The 17,098-nt window shown below is 37.8% G+C and overlaps 1 protein-coding gene across 1 annotated transcript; it reads left to right on the top strand.

Annotated features, from left to right (window-relative positions):
• Positions 1-5,537: 5,537 nt before the first annotated feature.
• On the top strand, positions 5,538-9,185 carry LOC106320183 (CRS2-associated factor 1, chloroplastic). The gene is made up of 6 exons (XM_013758550.1): positions 5,538-6,421; positions 7,128-7,255; positions 7,347-7,572; positions 7,650-7,777; positions 7,878-8,724; positions 9,133-9,185. Exons 1-5 carry the CDS (start codon positions 5,626-5,628, stop codon positions 8,664-8,666), a joined length of 2,067 nt encoding a protein of 688 aa, XP_013614004.1. The 5' UTR covers positions 5,538-5,625; the 3' UTR covers positions 8,667-8,724; positions 9,133-9,185.
• Positions 9,186-17,098: the final 7,913 nt, after the last annotated feature.

Genomic DNA, 17,098 nt, shown 5'->3' with positions numbered 1-17,098 from the left:
TTATAATGCATACAAGACAATCAGATATATAATGCAAATTGGTCACACGACCAAACGGATATGATGCATTTAGTTCATATGATTATGCGTGCATGATATGCTAACAAGCCGCACGGCCAAACAATCTGAACATGCATAATGCAAGACAAGCCGCACGGCCAAGAGTATGAACAATCTTAGCAATCGGTTTCTATATGATCTTAATGCAATCGGTTATTTATCTTTAGCAAGAACGATTCTAAGTGATCATGAAACCTTAATAAAACAATCAAGCAATGCATCAATGGGTTTAGTTACTATCAACCTAACAATCATATTCAATGAGATTAATGCAATTAGGGTTTCAATATGAACAAGCCGGTCGGTTTCAAGTTTTAAACAAGATGAGAACTAATCAACTTAGGCGATTTCTATCGCAAGATAACATTCAATTAGTTCATCAATTCAATCAACCAAATTCAAGTATGGGATTAATCAATTCTAGTAATTGGTTCTATGTGATGATAATCAGATTCAAAACATTCAATCACATAAACAATCAAATCAAATTTCGATTAGGGTTTGCATGGTATGCATGCGGCTAGGCTTTAGGGAATTAGGGTTTCGATTTTAATCAAGCAATAAGATTCAATTTAGGTTATTAGGGATTGGATCTATTGCCTTAGGATTTGGTTCTTAGGTTTTAGTTTTACCTAAACCTCAAGTCGGGTTGAATGGACCACCGAATAGAGAAGAACGCGAGCTGATCGTTGTTGTCGGGTCGCGAACGGGTTGCTGTCTGTTGCGAACGGATTGAAGCTGAGACGAGTCGCGAACGGGAGCAAGCAGCTTTCGGGTTGTGAACGTGCTGACTATCGAACGATATCGGGTCGCGTCGAGCAGGGTGAGATCGTGTCTCGCGAACAGGATGAAGTCGCGAGCTGAGGAACGGACTGAGGTCGTGTGCTGAGATCGGGAACTCCTTGAGTATGGGGTTTTAGGTTCTCGATCAGATTAGGGTTCGTCGTCGGGTTTAGGGTTTATCGCCGGGATGAGATTAGGGTTTTAGGGTTCGGACTTTAGCTTAGGGTTTAGAGCGTAATCGTGCTGATAACGCGTTGTAAAACAAGAGAATAGAATCTGTATGTTTTTATATTATTCATAAACATAAGGAGCCCTTTATATATAGGAAATTACACCGTCATAGAATAATGGAAAGACTAGAAAAAGAAAATACAAATATGGAAAGAGTACAAATCATAAACTAATAAGGAAACGGAAAACTAGGGTTTCTCTCTCCAGCCACCGGCTCTCTCTTTCTAGGTATATGAGCCGGTTATGGACCGGACCGGTCATGTACATCCACAATATGATTTATAACATCAAACTGGTTCTCGAAGATTTTAAGCAAAATACGGGTGAGTCAAAGTGGTTTTCATGTTATAGTTAATACGAGTATCTCAACTTTGTCCTCATGTTACTTATAAGACCCGCTACAAAAAAAAATTCCACACTGGTCTACTAAAATGAAGTAATTCACAACATATCTCAATTGAGGAAGGTTATGAAGACCATCCATCTCGCTAACCGCGTACCCTGTTCACCTATGAGGAAAGTACTCGGAGAATTTACGAACAACAAAATCTTCCAATACGTCCACAAGCATCACACACAAAAAATATCAAACGCGTACAGCATATACGTTTACAAATATAAGACACATATGATCATTACAAACAATTGCACCAAGCGCGGGCACGTACCTATACCAAAACATGAAGTACCAGGGTTTATGAATGAAAAATTATAAGTCTCTTGATGTATTAACTTAACGCTTCTTTATATATATATTAATAGATATGTAGCATAACTAATAAATTTAGTTTTTTTTTTTTTTTACGGCAAACGGCTATTCTATTACTCAAACTTGAGGTGGTCTGGGGAGCCAGACCGGAAACATAAGGATCTATGAAAAGAACGTGCATTCTTAGCTAACGAATCCGCAATCTCATTCTGCATTCTTGGGAAGTAGCTGATTTTGAAGTCTGAAAAACACAACCGAAGAGTTTGAATGATCTCCAGCTCTGTTGAGAAGGTGAGCCAATCTTGTGGCTGTTCTAACATCGCAATCAGGTCCTTGCAGTCCGTCCCAAACCTCTGACAGTACGAGTGCTTTATCATGCTCTCCATTGCCCACTGTAGCGCTTCCAGTTCCGAGTGTAACGTTGTCACCCTCATCTGCAAGTTCTTTGATCCCATGAGTTGTATCTTCCCCATTATATCCTTCCAAACTCATCTCATTCCAGTGAATTGAGCTGTAGTAGTATAACTATAATAAATTTTAAATTCAACCTAGATGTATAGTATAATAATGTTTTAAATATTTTATTATACAAAAGTCAATAATTTTAAATACATTATATTTATAAAATAATAAATATTTATATTTAATACAATATCTAGCTAATTGTTAGTAGAAACACAATCAATCTATTTATATTTATAACCATAAAATAGAATTTGTTTACTTCTTAGAGAGCAAACTCAGCATTATATTTCCCACAGATTGACGCATAAACATTTTAAACATTAATCATCTAACGTTTTTTCGGTTTTATCAGGGATTTAATGGTTTTTGGTTTTATCAATTAATAAATAAATTGAAATGAAGTGCCCCATTTGTAATCCGTTTAAGTTTCCACTGTGAATAACTCATGTCATATTGGATTTTGTTCGGTTTGATATTGAAACTAGATTCAAACCGAATTTAGCTTTAAAATAACATTACAATTTAAATTATCTCTGTAGATAAGCAAATGAGTTAATATTGTATTTGTATATTAAGTTTGCTAAATATATGCATATAAGTTAAAATTAAATAAAAAAATTCAAATCCGATTATGTATGGTTACACTATACTAGCAAAAATAAAATAAAAAGATATTTTGTTAATTAGATTTGGTTTATTATGGTTACACTACACTAGCGAATATACAATAACATCAACATACACAATACACAAACTAATGATCAACTCATACATGTATAAAGACCTACACGATGTCTTGGTAAATGCAATCTTGAGGCTCATTACATTCGAGAAATACAAAATTATTTTACAGAATAACACTAAAAATGGAATTACACATATCTAGAGAGCAGCAAAATGTTTGTATAACAATACTATTTACCTATACAATATAATAATGTTATGTGGAAGAGAGTCTGGTTGACAAACCAAAACGATAAACTTGGATAGAAAAAAAAAAGTTAACAAAATAAACAAAATAAACAATATCACCTAATGTAATTAGAATAACATATTTTAACGTTATTTGACAAAATATAAAAATATAATAGAAACGATTATATGTCATTGGTGAACCTTTGAAAACTGGTATGAGTAATGTCAATATTACAAGTAAATAATTGTTTTCAATAATTAAACAAAATCGGTATGACACATGTTATTACTACAAGTAAATTATAAAATTTATTTTCATAATTTAAGCTAAATATGTTAGCTCATGGTTAGGGACTAATATTTGGAAAATAAAAATTTGAATTTTAACAAATACCAAGTCCAGATTACAACTTAAGCATTACAAATATTATGTATGGTTAACCACACCATCATTGTACATAAAATAAAGCAATAACTCATAATATCTACAATGCAAATTTACAATTACACCAATCGCAAACAAATCATATGAAAAACTGGTCCGAACCAAAGACGAAACAATCCCATAAATTTGAAAACAAACTTAAAAATACAGTTGACAAAATATCAACTTAATAAATAAAAATATCTAAAATTAATGATAAAATATAATAGATGGTTAATATATAATAAGTAAACTAATATAATAAAAATATAAATTTTAAAGTTTATAATTAATTTATCTTAAAATCATAATTGTGTTAGATAACATGATACTTGGTTTTCAAATATAATAACATATAATAATTAAAACATACATGTATATTTGTAATTAGTAACAATCAATAGAGATATCCATGTTATATACATAATTAAAAGTAAATTTAGTCATAATAAATTTGCTATTTTTCGGATCATCAATTTTAAAAGAAAATATATAAGAAAAAAAGAAATAACCAACGTTTTCTGTATCAACCCTAATAAAACTATTCTACTTATTATCCAAGTAGGACAAACATTAAAAAAATTAAGTAAAATAATTATATTTTCCAATTTTATTAGTGAAACAGATATATGATATATAAGGAATATAATAAAACAAATAGTGACTAATACCCATAATAACATAGATACCAAAAAAATACATAAAGATACAATAACTAATTATGTAACAATACATAAAGTACCCATAATAACCCCATTATAACATAGATACCAAAAAATCCAATAATTGTTAATAATAGCAATTCCTAACATTGTCCAAAACAACTATATTAACTTTAACAAAGAGTTCCTCTAAATTAAAATATTTTTTCCACTATTTTATAAACCCTCAAAAAGATATAATGGTATTATAGAACTTAATCTCATTCTCTTTTGATCGATTTCAATTAATTTATGTATTTTATAGTGTTATAATACTTAAAACACTATAAAATCTTACAACTCTTAATTAAAACAGCAACAATAGTAAGATTTCAGTCATTTTAAGTTATATAATTGGTATTTAGTGTAGACAACATAATCATACTCACACACATTTTAACAAATAAAAAATATCATTCAAAATTATACATTTACAAAAACCGATACATCAAATCCCGCGCGTAGTGCGGGCTTGCCCTAGTTTATTTATATAGTAGGATATAAAATAATGATACGTATAATATGTTGGGAAATTTAAAAAGTTACTTTTAGCATAAAATACTCTTTTGCTAGATATAAAAAGAGTCAAAGTATACATACTCTTTCTTTTATTTTTGTACATGCTTTCATTTTTTTTATGACAATCGTGCTTTTTCCAGCCATTGGATATTCTTTTAAAACTTTAAACTTGTGATAATTAATTCTCACATACCTTCATAACTCGTACAAAGAAACTAAAATCACAGAAAAAGGCTTCGGTCCCACTAACTCAACCGAATCAAAAAAAAAACTGTCTCGTTTGTCGAGCAGAGGGCATTTTGATCCGAAAATTACTTTGGGAACGGGGAATGTGCTCTTCCGTCTTATATATTATATTGTCAAAAAAGACATAAATGTGTCTTAATTGGTGATGCACTCTTCGTATTTTAGATACTTTTGAGCACTCATTTGGTTTTCAATTTGGATGGAGTTCGCTTTTGGTATGTTAATATATATATAGCATCGTAGAAACCATGCAAATATTTGCATCATATCCGGTTTGATTTGGTACTTTCTAGTTCTTATATGTTTCAGTTTGGTTTTGGGGATCTGAATGTATTACCCAGGCTTCACCAATTTTAGTTTTTGAACAGTCTGTGGGCCAAATGTGCATACTACTACTCTATTTTGAGAGGTTTGCTGCTTACTTGTGGGCCTTACAACTGGGTCGATTTCGACCCTCTTAATTTCAATCTTTCGCAAATTTGACCCCATAGTTTCTTTCAGTCAAAACCACCCGCCTGTGGATAAGTGCGCTAAACATTCACTTTCCTCCGACCTCCGTCGTCTCCACGGCAATGTCGTCGTTGAAACTCAACACCCCTTGTCCAATTTTCGCGCCATCTCTGTTCCCAAACCCGAACCCAAGAGGACCCAGCGAGATCCGATTCTCCAGATGGGGCAACGCTAACGCGGAGCGGTTCGAGCAGCGTCGCCGGACCCAAGGGGAGCTCGAAGCAGAAATCCGTCGCGACCGCCGCTTCGACGCCGCCACTTCAATCGTCCACACGCAAGACTCCGCCGCCGCATCGTCCGAGCCCAAAACCTCGACTTTCAGGTCCAGAGGCACTCCTTCGCAACCATCCGCACGATCAATCCCGGGCCGGAGATCCAAATACTCCAAACCCGATTACAGGCCCAACAGGCCCAAGAACAAGCCCAAAGTCCCCGACTCGCCGCCGCAGCTAGGCGCGAAGCCGGAGGTTAAGCTGAGCGAAGACGGGCTGTCTTACGTCATCGACGGAGCTCCGTTCGAGTTCAAGTACAGCTACACGGAGACGCCAAAGGTCAAGCCTTTGAAGCTTCGCGAGGCTCCCTACGCGCCTTTTGGCCCCACGACGATGGGGAGGCCGTGGACTGGCCGGGCTCCGCTTCCTCAGTCGCAGAAGCCGCCGAGGGAGTTCGATTCGTTTAGCTTGCCGCCGGCGGGGAAGAAGGGGGTGAAACCGGTTCAGAAACCGGGTCCTTTTCGACCCGGGGTGGGGCCTAGGTATGTTTACACCAAGGAGGAGATTTTGGGAGAGCCTTTGACCAAGGAAGAGATCAGAGAGCTTGTTACTTCTTGCTTAAAGACTACAAGGCAATTGAATATGGGTACAAAGCTCTATGCTTTATTCTTGAGTTTGCTTGTTTCAATAGTTGTTCAAGAAATTGCTAGCCTGTGGTTAGGTGCCTTCTAGAGGATTATTGTTTAGGCAGACGCTTAGACTTTAAACCGATTTTTAGAACATTGGTTATTCTTGAGGTTCAAATAGTATTGGTAGAAGCTCATGTTCTGTAGTTTAGGTACAATTGAATTGAGGTGCTGGTTGCAAGTCATTATAGAATGAGAGTAGAAGAAGATACGGTTGTTGAATTTGCTTGATTCAATAGTTCTTCTTGATGACCAGATGTCTTAGTTTTAGTAACTGGTAGGAGCTCAGGTACTGGTTCAGGTACTGGTGTTTAGTTACTGGTTTCTCAGTAAGAGATCAGAGAGCTTGCTACTTCTTGCTTAAAGACTGCAAGGCAATTAATATGGGTACAGAGCTCAATACTTTTGCTTGATTGAATATCTCTTCTTGATGATCAAATAATATTGTACAAGTTCAGGTACTGTTGTTTAGATAAAAATCTCAATACTTCCATTGTCGAACTTGCTTGATTCAATAGCTCTTCTTGATGGTCAAATAGAATTGTAGAAAAGCTCATGTACTCTTGCTTAGGGTACAATTGAATTGAGGTGCTGATAGCAAGTAATATAATAGACTGAGAGTAGTAGAAGAGGATATGATATAAAGTTTTTTTTGTCTTTTCTCAGGTAGAGATGGCTTGACGCATAACATGTTGAACAACATACATGACTTATGGAAGCGGCGAAGGGTTTGTAAGATTAAATGCAAGGGAGTTTGTACAGTTGACATGGATAATGTTTGCGAGCAATTAGAGGTACTTTTGATTTCATGTTAGACAATGTATAGGAATACGGTTTTGGGTTTGCTGTATTCGTCTTCATGAAGTTGTGAATTGAATTTGGCAGGAGAAAATTGGAGGGAAGGTGATATACAGGAGAGGAGGTGTGATTTTCCTATTCCGTGGCAGAAACTATAACCACAGGACAAGACCGCGCTTCCCTCTTATGTTGTGGAAGCCTGCAGCACCAGTTTATCCGAGGCTGATTCAACAAGTTCCTGAGGGTCTAACTCTTAAGGAAGCTACAGCGATGCGGAGGAAAGGACGAGAGCTCATGCCCATTTGCAAGCTAGGTAAGACACTAAATGATGTTGGCTTGATTTTGTTCAAGACCAACAATGATAACTTATCCTGTGTTGGGGTCATGTAGGGAAGAATGGTGTGTATTGTGACCTTGTGAAAAATGTGAGAGAAGCATTTGAAGTTTGTGAACTGGTTCGGATCGACTGTCAAGGGATAAAAGGCAGTGATTTTAGGAAAATCGGTGCCAAGCTCAAGGTTTTTGATCTATCCTTATTTACTCACATATGTTTCTTTTATGTAAAAATCTTGTGTTTATTGTTGAACCTCTTGGATGTGTTATTGCTCTTGCTCGCAGGATCTTGTTCCATGCGTGCTCATATCTTTTGAAAACGAGCAGATTCTTATCTGGAGAGGACGAGAATGGAAATCGTCTCTCACAGTTCCAGATAAAAAGGATGATATCCTCAGAGATATCGATGTTGATACTGTCTCTGAAGAGGACGAAGTATCGGAGTCACTTAATCATACTCAAACTGTGAACCAGAACTCTTCTTCTGGTCCTATGGAATTTCAACACGATCCAGATGGTGATGAGTTATGCTCTTCAACTGGAGATATCTCGGCATTGGAAGGCGCAGGCAGTACTTTACATGCCTCATCTACAGAAGATGTTACTACAGATAAATCTCTTGGGGATCATCAAGAACCTGAACAGGAGTTAGAAACATCGGAAGAGATCAACAGACAAAGCGTAGAGAGAGTTTTAAATATGATGAAACAAGCGGTAGAGAGCGGGGCTGCGTTGGTGTTAGACCCTGCTGATCTTGATCCAGACACAGTCTTTGCAAAAGCCGTCGCCTTTTCGAGCGTAGCTACACCGGGACCAGTTTTCCAGCATGGCTTGAAAAAACAACAAGCGGTTAAGAAAGAGGAAAGCCGAGAATTCAGCTACCAAAACTTGGAGGCAAAGACAAGTAGTGTTGTGGTTCCTGGGAGAAAAGAGGTTGCAGCGAGGGTGGAGAGATGTGACAAGAGGGAGAAGGAAGGAGTTGAGTTGAAAATGGAAGAGCTTGATGAAGATTACAGAGAAGTGATACCTCATGGAACACTGAAAGTAGATGAACTAGCTAAACTACTTGCCTAATGTAGTCTAATTATCATTATCAGAAAGGTGTGTAACGTTGAAGAAAAATGTATTTTAGATATGAGAAAAAGACAAAAATAGCATTAAATCAAGTTTATGTTCCCAAACTAGCACTCAAGGTCAAAAGTCACAAAAATAGCACTTAATGTTTTATCAAAAGTCACAAACTTAGGGTTTAGAATTAAAGGGTGTGGTTTAGGATTTAGGGTTTAGGGTTTAGGGTTTAGGGTTTAGGGTTTAGATTTTAGGGTTTAGGGTTTAGAGTTTAGAGTTTAGAGTTTAGGGTTTAGGGTTTAGAGTTGAGAAATGAAGTTTTGGGGATAAGATTTCAAATTTTGAAAAATAAAAAAATTAAAATTTTCAAAGGATAAACTTAGAAAGGTGCTATTTTGGTCATTTTAGTTTTTGAATGCTATTTTTGTGATATAAACTTAGAAAGGTGCTATTTTGAAGATTTGCCCTTTAGATATTTATAAGTCAAAAGGTTTATAAAGTAGTAAATACGTAAATTATGTTCAAGTCAATAATTATACAAAATTTTGACTTAAAATCCAAAAATAAATTTTAGACTTTCATGTCTACATATCATACCTATTTTTGGAAAATTTTGTGAAAACAAAATATCTCATAATTATTATATGGAAATTCAAGTGAATTTTGTCTCCCAATATGAATATTTTGCAAATTCACCATTTATTCAATTCATATTCATTTCTATTAACAAACCACCTTATAAAAGATACAAAAAAAAATCTTAGCTTATTGTTTGGATAATTAATCCAGAAAGTCATTTTTCATGATTTGTAAGACACCTGATTTTGTTTTCTATCTAAGACAATTTTCGATTTTTGGGTCGGATTTTCCTCGTGCCTCCGAAATCCGGATAAAATGAAAAATTTATATTAAAAAAATTAATTTCCATATTTCAGGATATAAAATGATGTAACCTAATTCTCAACTACAATGATCTATAAAAAAAGTTACTAAACTCTAGAACAATGGATCGACTATTCACAACTTTGACCATAGAATTAGACGGCTACAACGAAAGTTACGAACCCTTAACGTTTTTTAGTTCTGACTTTAAAGATCAATAATAAACTAATGTTGTTGTTCCTGGGAGAAAAGAAGTTGCAGTGAGAGTGAAGAGATATGAGAAGAAGGAAGGACTTGAGAAGAAAATCGACGAGCTTGATGACGATTACAGAGAAATGATACCTCATTGGGAAAAAAAAAAATGATACCTCATTGAAAACTGAAAGTAGATGAACTAGCTAAACTACTAGCGTTATGTTATTTGTACTTGTATGTCTTTGTATATTCTAATCATCAGACAAGTGTGCAACATTGAGAAAGAAAATTATTTCACATATTTGTTAGTGAAAAGGTGCATAAATTAGTAAATACTTGACTTCTGTTCAGGTCAATAACAATTTTGGAATTTTATGGTTGTCTTGACTCAGATTTAAAATCCAAAAATAATTTGTTCGTGATTTAATAATTAAAAAATAAAGTTTAATAAAATCAAAAAGAAGTACACTATATGGCAACTCACAGCATATGTTTATACCATTTCCTTAATAAATCAAAACAATCTAGCTGTTTCTAGCTAGATTGTTTTGCTAGAAACAACTAGACAAAGTTTAATCTTTGTAGTTCCTTCAGACACATCTTCTGTTACTATTCTTGGTATCCCGATTCAGGGCTCACCATCCAAAGAAAATCCTAAAAGTTGGTATGAAATGACTTTAGAAGATGAAGAGGAGATGAATCCCCAAGAACACAAAATGTTTCCAAATGATGTTGATAATAAGGGCTTACCTCTCACTGAAAGAATCTTTGAAGAAGAAGACTGGTTGGATGATGAGAATGACTTTGGTGATGCAGATGGTAACGATTTTGGAGAGGAAGATATAGACTTGATGGAGGAGGATGATCTACTTGGAGAGGAGCTTCAGGATGAGGGAGACAAGCGATCCTCAATTAAAATTTCTGGAATTTTGAAACCCATCTCGGCGACTGTGGAAACCATTGGAGATGAAACTAAATCAAGTGAGATTGCTAGTTTGGATGTGGATTCAAAGAACGGAACGCCGGCGAAGGTTACCATCTCTCCTGCGAGTCACGATTCAGTACAATCAACGAAGAAGAAGAAGAATGGAGGACGTAGCTCTTCGACGATCGGCGTCTCCCTGAGACAACATAATCTGATGGCAGGGATTGCGTCTCCTAAGGCCTTTGCCGCAGGTCATGGGCTTTGTGGAACAAAAGCAGGCCAGTTAGGCCCGTCTTGGTCAGGTGACCAGAAAAAAGCCCGGGGGCCAGCAACACAGCAGACAAACAACTCTAAAGTGGCTACGGGCAGGCCACCGAAAGCCCCGTGATGAATACTATAGCTTGGAATTGTCAAGGAGCTGGTGCTCCTTTGACAAAGGAACATCTCAATGAACTTTATCAATGTTTTCTACCTAGGTTTTTATTTTTATCGGAGACAAAAAACAATCGATCCTTTTTGCAAGATGTGCAAGTTTCTTTTGGTTATGATTGTGTCTATACCGTTGACCCATGTGGTCGTAGCGGGGGTTTAGCTCTTTTTTACATGGATGATCCAGTTGTTTCTATTTTGTATGCAGATAAACATATGATTGACATCGAATCTACTTTTGAAGGACATTGCTATCTATATGACTTTTGTTTATGGTGATCCGGTTATTAAAAATCGTGATGTAGTTTGGGAACGACTGACACAGATGAGTTTAAACCGGAGCCAAGCATGGTTTATGATTGGTGACTTCAACGAGATTACGGGTAATCATGAAAAGAGAGGAGGAAGGAGGACCGGAAAACACTTTCCCCCCTTTTTGTACCATGTTGGATAACTGCGCTTCTCATATAAAGGAAACTCTTTATCATGGGTGGGGAAAAGACGCTCTGGAAAGGTGAAATGCAAACTAGACAGAGCGGTTGCCAATGAAGAATGGCACTCGCTTTTTCCGGCTTCAAACGTGGAGTTTTTACAGCTTTGGGGATCGGACCATAGACCGGTGTTAGCACGTATACAATCTACATACAGAAGATCGAGGAAGAGTTTTAGATTTGATAAAAGATGTTTGGGAAGACCCGGTTTTAGAGAGGCAATTGTCTCAGGTTGACGCCCTTTCAGTGAAGTCCACGATATGGACTTTCACCATAAAGTGGCCTCTCGCCGACGCAACATAATCTCTTGGAAAAAGAATAATCCGACAAATTCGGCAAAACTGATTGAGGAGTTAAAAAGTAAGATTGAATCTCGCTCAAGAGGATGATCATACTACTTTTGAGGAGCTGGAACATCTCAGATCCCAACTTATTAATGCTTTTAGAGAAGAGGATCAATATTGGCAGCAGAAAAGTAGGACGAAATGGCATAGAGCAGGTGACAGAAATACAAAATTTCACCATGCGACCACAAAACAAAGACGAGCACGGAATAAAGTCATTTGTATAAAAGATAAAGAGGGCAGGATGGTTGAGAGTGATCTTGGAATAGAAAAGGTGGCTGTTGACTATTTCCAAGAGCTCTTCTCTACATCTGTACCCACATATATGGATAATTCTCTTCGCTACATTAAAAATAAAGTTCCAGCATCCACAAATGACATTCTGACAGCAGAACCGACAGAGCATGAGATCAAGAAAGCCCTCTTTGACATAAATCCGGATAAAGCTCCAGGTCCAGATGGCATGACGAGTAGACTTTTTCAGAGATTTTGGCAGGTTATGCAAAAAGATATTATCCGACTAGTGAAAGATTTTTTTATTGATGGATGCTTTGACCTGAGATTGAACCAGACCAACATTTGTTTGATCCCCAAGAAGGAAAGACCGAGAGAGATGTCTGAGTTTCGTCCTATTAGTCTATGCAACATCAGCTACAAGATTATCTCCAAACTACTATCAAAATGGCTCAAGAGGTTTCTCTCAGACCTGATTTCAGAGACCCAATCAGCTTTTGTCGCACGCCGTTTGATCACTGACAACATTTTGCTAGCACAAGAGAATTTTCATGCTCTACGGACAAATACCAGGGCTCGAGAAGATTTATGGCCATCAAGACGGACATGAGTAAAGCATATGACAGGATTGAATGGAGTTTTACTCGATCATTGATGCTTCGTTTGGATTTTGCGGAAAAAATTGGTTGACCTCTTGATGTTTTGTGTTACATCGGTCTCCTACCAGGTGATAATTAATGGAGAACCAAGGGGAAGAATAACACCCACGAGAGGTTTGAGGCAGGGTGATCCGTTATCCCCTTTCCTTTTCATTTTGTGCACTGAAGCTCTGATCTCCCTCATTCAATGAGCGGAGGAGGAGCAGCGCATCCTAGGACTTCGTGTCGCCTGAGCCAGCCCCAGAATCTCACATCTCCTATTTGCGGATGATAGCCTTTTTTTTTTGCAAGGCGGAAGTGAGACATTGCAAGGAAATTTTAGATATTTTGGAATCCTATGGAAAGGCTTCGGGACAACAACTTAACGCGTATAAGTCGTCGATCATCTTTGGGAATAAAGTCGACCATAATGTTAAGCACGATATTAAACATGCTCTTGGGATTACTACTGAAGGAAGGATTGACAAATACCTTGGACTGCCAGAGCAAATTTGTGGTTCAAAGATGAAAGTTTTTTCCTATGTACAAGATCGCCTCAATGGATGCGTCACCTCGTGGTCGGCTAGACTACTTTCGAAAGGGGGAAAGAGGTGCAAATCAAATCAGTGGCGCAAGCTGTGCCGACATACAGTATGTCGTGTTACTTGCTTCCACAATGTATTGTGGAGAAACTTAAGAATGCTATCTCAAATTTTTGGTGGAGCTCGAGCCAAAACAACCGAGGATTACATTGGATCCCTTGGGACAAGATTTGTGTCCCACATGATCAGGGTGGACTCGGCTTCTTAGACTTACATGATTTTAATATTGCTTTATTAGCAAAACAACTTTGGAGATTGATACAGTTTCCAAACTCCTTGCTTGCCCGAGTTTTGAAAGGAAGATATTATAATCGATCAAACCCTTTGGAAGACCGGAAGGTCTACTCACCTTCTTACGGTTGGCGTAGCATTATGGCAGCAAACCCGCTACTAAAATCAGGGATACAAAAGACTATAGGAGCCGGCCTTAACACTTGTGTTTGGACCGAGCCATGGATTCCAGATACTCATGCGCGCCCACCGAGACCATCGGATCGTGTTAAGTATAGACACCCAAAGCTCTTTGTCCACTCCTTCATTAGGCGTGATACAACAGATTGGGATACTAATCTTTTATTAGAGTATTTTTACCTTGAGGATATCCCGCTAATCTTTAAACTGCGACCAAGCAATACATGGTCTATGGATGGGTATGCGTGGAACCATACTAATTCGGGAGTGTATTCAGTAAAATCAAGATATAAACGGTTACAGTCGACTAAAGTGAGTGACTCTGATGCTCACATTGTACAACCGAGTATCACTAGTTTACAGAGCCATGTGTGGTGTATCCCTGCCCCGGGGAGGATGAGACACTTTATGTGGCAAGCATTGACAGGATGTATTGCGACAGCCAAGAGACTCGCCTATAGACACCTGGGCACTGATAGGAGTTGTCCTAGATGCGGTGACCCTGAGGAAACAATTAACCATCTCCTCCCGAGTACATCTGTTTATCAAACCATGAGCTTCCTCTTTTGGAAGAAGGAGAACGCGGCCTTTATGGATCCACTTATCGAGTCATTCCCATGGATCTTATGGTACATCTGGAAGGCACAAAATGACAAACTTTTCAATGGAAAGGAGATATCACCTTTGGACACCCTTCAGCTAGCTTCCGTTGAAGCGGAATGCTGGAGAAAATCCAATTTACCTGAGGACGAGGAGGAAGAGGAGAACCTATCTGCCCCAACGGTTAGCTCCACTCCCCTATGAACCCCCAACGCCCGACCTGTCAAATTGATGCCTCATGGATCGATAATGGCACGGTCAGTGGTTTAGGGTGGTTCTATAAGGATCAAATGGGAGTCGAGAAAGTTGGGTTACAAGGATGTCGAAAGAGCCTATCACCCCTCCACGCCGAGATGGAAGGACTTATATGGGCGATGTTTTGCTTACGGGAGTTCCATTGCACCGCAATTCACATGGAGATGGACTGTTCCGACTTGGTGGAAATGTTAGATAACCCTGTGGACTGGCCGACTTTGCTTCCGAGCTAGTCTCTTTCCGTCTTCTCAAGGATGGTTTCTCGGACTTCAGCATATCCCGCATACCCAGGACTAGGAACTTGCGTGCAGACTCTCTCGCTAAGGAGGCTAGAATTAGCGGTGCTCTTTTTTTCCCATATAGATCAGACCCAGTCGGACAGAGCGTCTCTTCGGAACGACTTGGACTCAACTACCACTTGATTTTAGAAGATGGGAGCCGACAAAAAAAAAAAAAAAAAATCAAAACAATCAAAAACACACAAGCGTTCATTACATAAATACAAGGTGATAATTGAAGTGCTTAATAAAATCAAAAGAACCCAAAACGTAAAGTACGTTTACTTGTTTGTAGATTAATTGAAGTATACCAATAGCACACAAGTGTTCATAACATAAATACAAGGTGATAAGTGACAGACAAACCCTCACGATACAACACAGAATAAATAAAAAGGAAACTAAACAAACAACAAGAAGACAATACACAAATAAAGAAGAACCGAGACTAATCTAACGTGAACTGCTTCCCCAGTGCAGGTCCCTGTAAGAGAAACTCATGTTGATGAACTTCTCAATGCTGTAGTAGGTAGAGTTGGTTGCTCCTACTGCGAGACTGGAAACCGGATGGAAATCGTGTGGGTTGACAGCAATCTGTAGATCACACATGAACGCGGCTTTGTCGTTGTAGGGACGATATCCCGAACCCATTACCGAAGAGGTGTGTCGGCCGAATGCATTGTTGTTGACAGTCTCACCCCCCTCCACTGTATGTTCTCTGCGTGATCAGTGAGGCGGCTGAAGATTTCAACCGGCCAATAACCGATTGGCAAGAGGTTAGTGCCATTGCTGAAGCCGACTCCTAGCCACCAGGATCCCCGCCTTGAATCTTGTTTCATATTTATTTGTGTATTAGAAAAAAATTATATAACAAATAGAACAGTTAATAGACTACCTTCCAAATTTGTATGGTAATCTAAGTTTTAAGGGTCTCATAAAGTGGATGCCGGTGAATTGGCACCTTCGATAAGAACCATCCGACTAGTTTGGACAAACCCTGGACAACGTAGATTGTAACACGTTGTCGAAGTGTAAGCGTCCGTCTGAAAATATAAAATCCACATAATCAAATATATGGTAACTAATTATCGTGTCATTAGTTTCATAAACAATAACGACGATGAACAAAATGACACGATAATTAGTTACCATATATTTGATTATGTGGAATCTTAGCTTATAACAACATTTTTTTTGCGGGGAATGGGTACATTTACACTGGGTCCAAGACTTATATTTCAAAATCATGTATATGTTTAAGGCTTAATTTTGTTTACATATGTCCAGTATTTGTTATTTTGAAATTAATATTATATTTTTCAAAATAAAAATTATATTTTTGTTGTAAAACAAACGGTTTAGAGACTGAATGTTTCTGTGTATTATTAATCATAACATGGGTTTCTTTATATAAGGATTACAAGTCATAGAAAAAGAAAAGTATCCAAAAACCTAAACCAACTAAGATTAAGAAAACTACTAATACATAATAATGGAAAGATAACAATTACAAGGAAAAAGAAATAGAGTTTTCCTTTCTCCAAAGCATAAGCCGCCTCTCTATCTCTCTCCTAATGTCACGGCCGCCTCTCTCTCTCTCTAGGATTGGGCCGTCTCTCTCTAAGTGTATGGACCGGGCCGGTTATGGACATCTATCAATTGATTTATAACACTCTCCCTTGGATGTCATAACCATTCAGGGATTATAATACGCTTAATGTTGCCTCATTAAAACCTTATCATGACAAAACCCAGTGGGACAAAAACATGATGAAGGAAAAAGAGTACAACACGTACTACTCCCCCTAATACGAACCTCAGTGGAGGTCTTTCAGCCTACGCATCCCAATCTGATGCCTGAGCTTCCTGAACGTACAGATAGGAAGTGCCTTAGTGAACAAATCGACCGAGTTATCACTGGACCATACTTGGATCACTTTGCCCTCTCCGGTCTTTTTCTCATGTTTTCTGGAAACTCGTGTGTGCATGGAGAAGACGTGAGTCTTTGCTGTCGACCACTCTAAACTTTGGTCGGACAGATCTCGACTAAACATACTCATAGATAATATAGACTGAGCATGATACCATGAACTTGTAATTTCAGGTTGTAAGCCTATGTTCTGGTGCATCTTCTCCACATGGATGTATATTGAC

The sequence above is a fragment of the Brassica oleracea genome, unplaced genomic scaffold, assembly GCF_000695525.1.
Source record: "Brassica oleracea var. oleracea cultivar TO1000 unplaced genomic scaffold, BOL UnpScaffold00837, whole genome shotgun sequence".
Lineage (NCBI taxonomy): Eukaryota > Viridiplantae > Streptophyta > Magnoliopsida > Brassicales > Brassicaceae > Brassica > Brassica oleracea.
Note: the sequence above shows the minus strand (reverse complement) of the source record. Positions and strands in the feature narration are given on the sequence as shown.

Coding starts and splice junctions, on each gene's coding strand:
- LOC106320183 (XM_013758550.1), top strand. CDS start 5,626: ATGTCGTCGTTGAAACTCAACACCCCTTGTCCAATTTTCGCGCCATCT. Junction 7,256..7,346: donor ATGTTTGCGAGCAATTAGAG/GTACTTTTGATT, acceptor TGAATTTGGCAG/GAGAAAATTGGAGGGAAGGT. Junction 7,573..7,649: donor CATGCCCATTTGCAAGCTAG/GTAAGACACTAA, acceptor GGGGTCATGTAG/GGAAGAATGGTGTGTATTGT.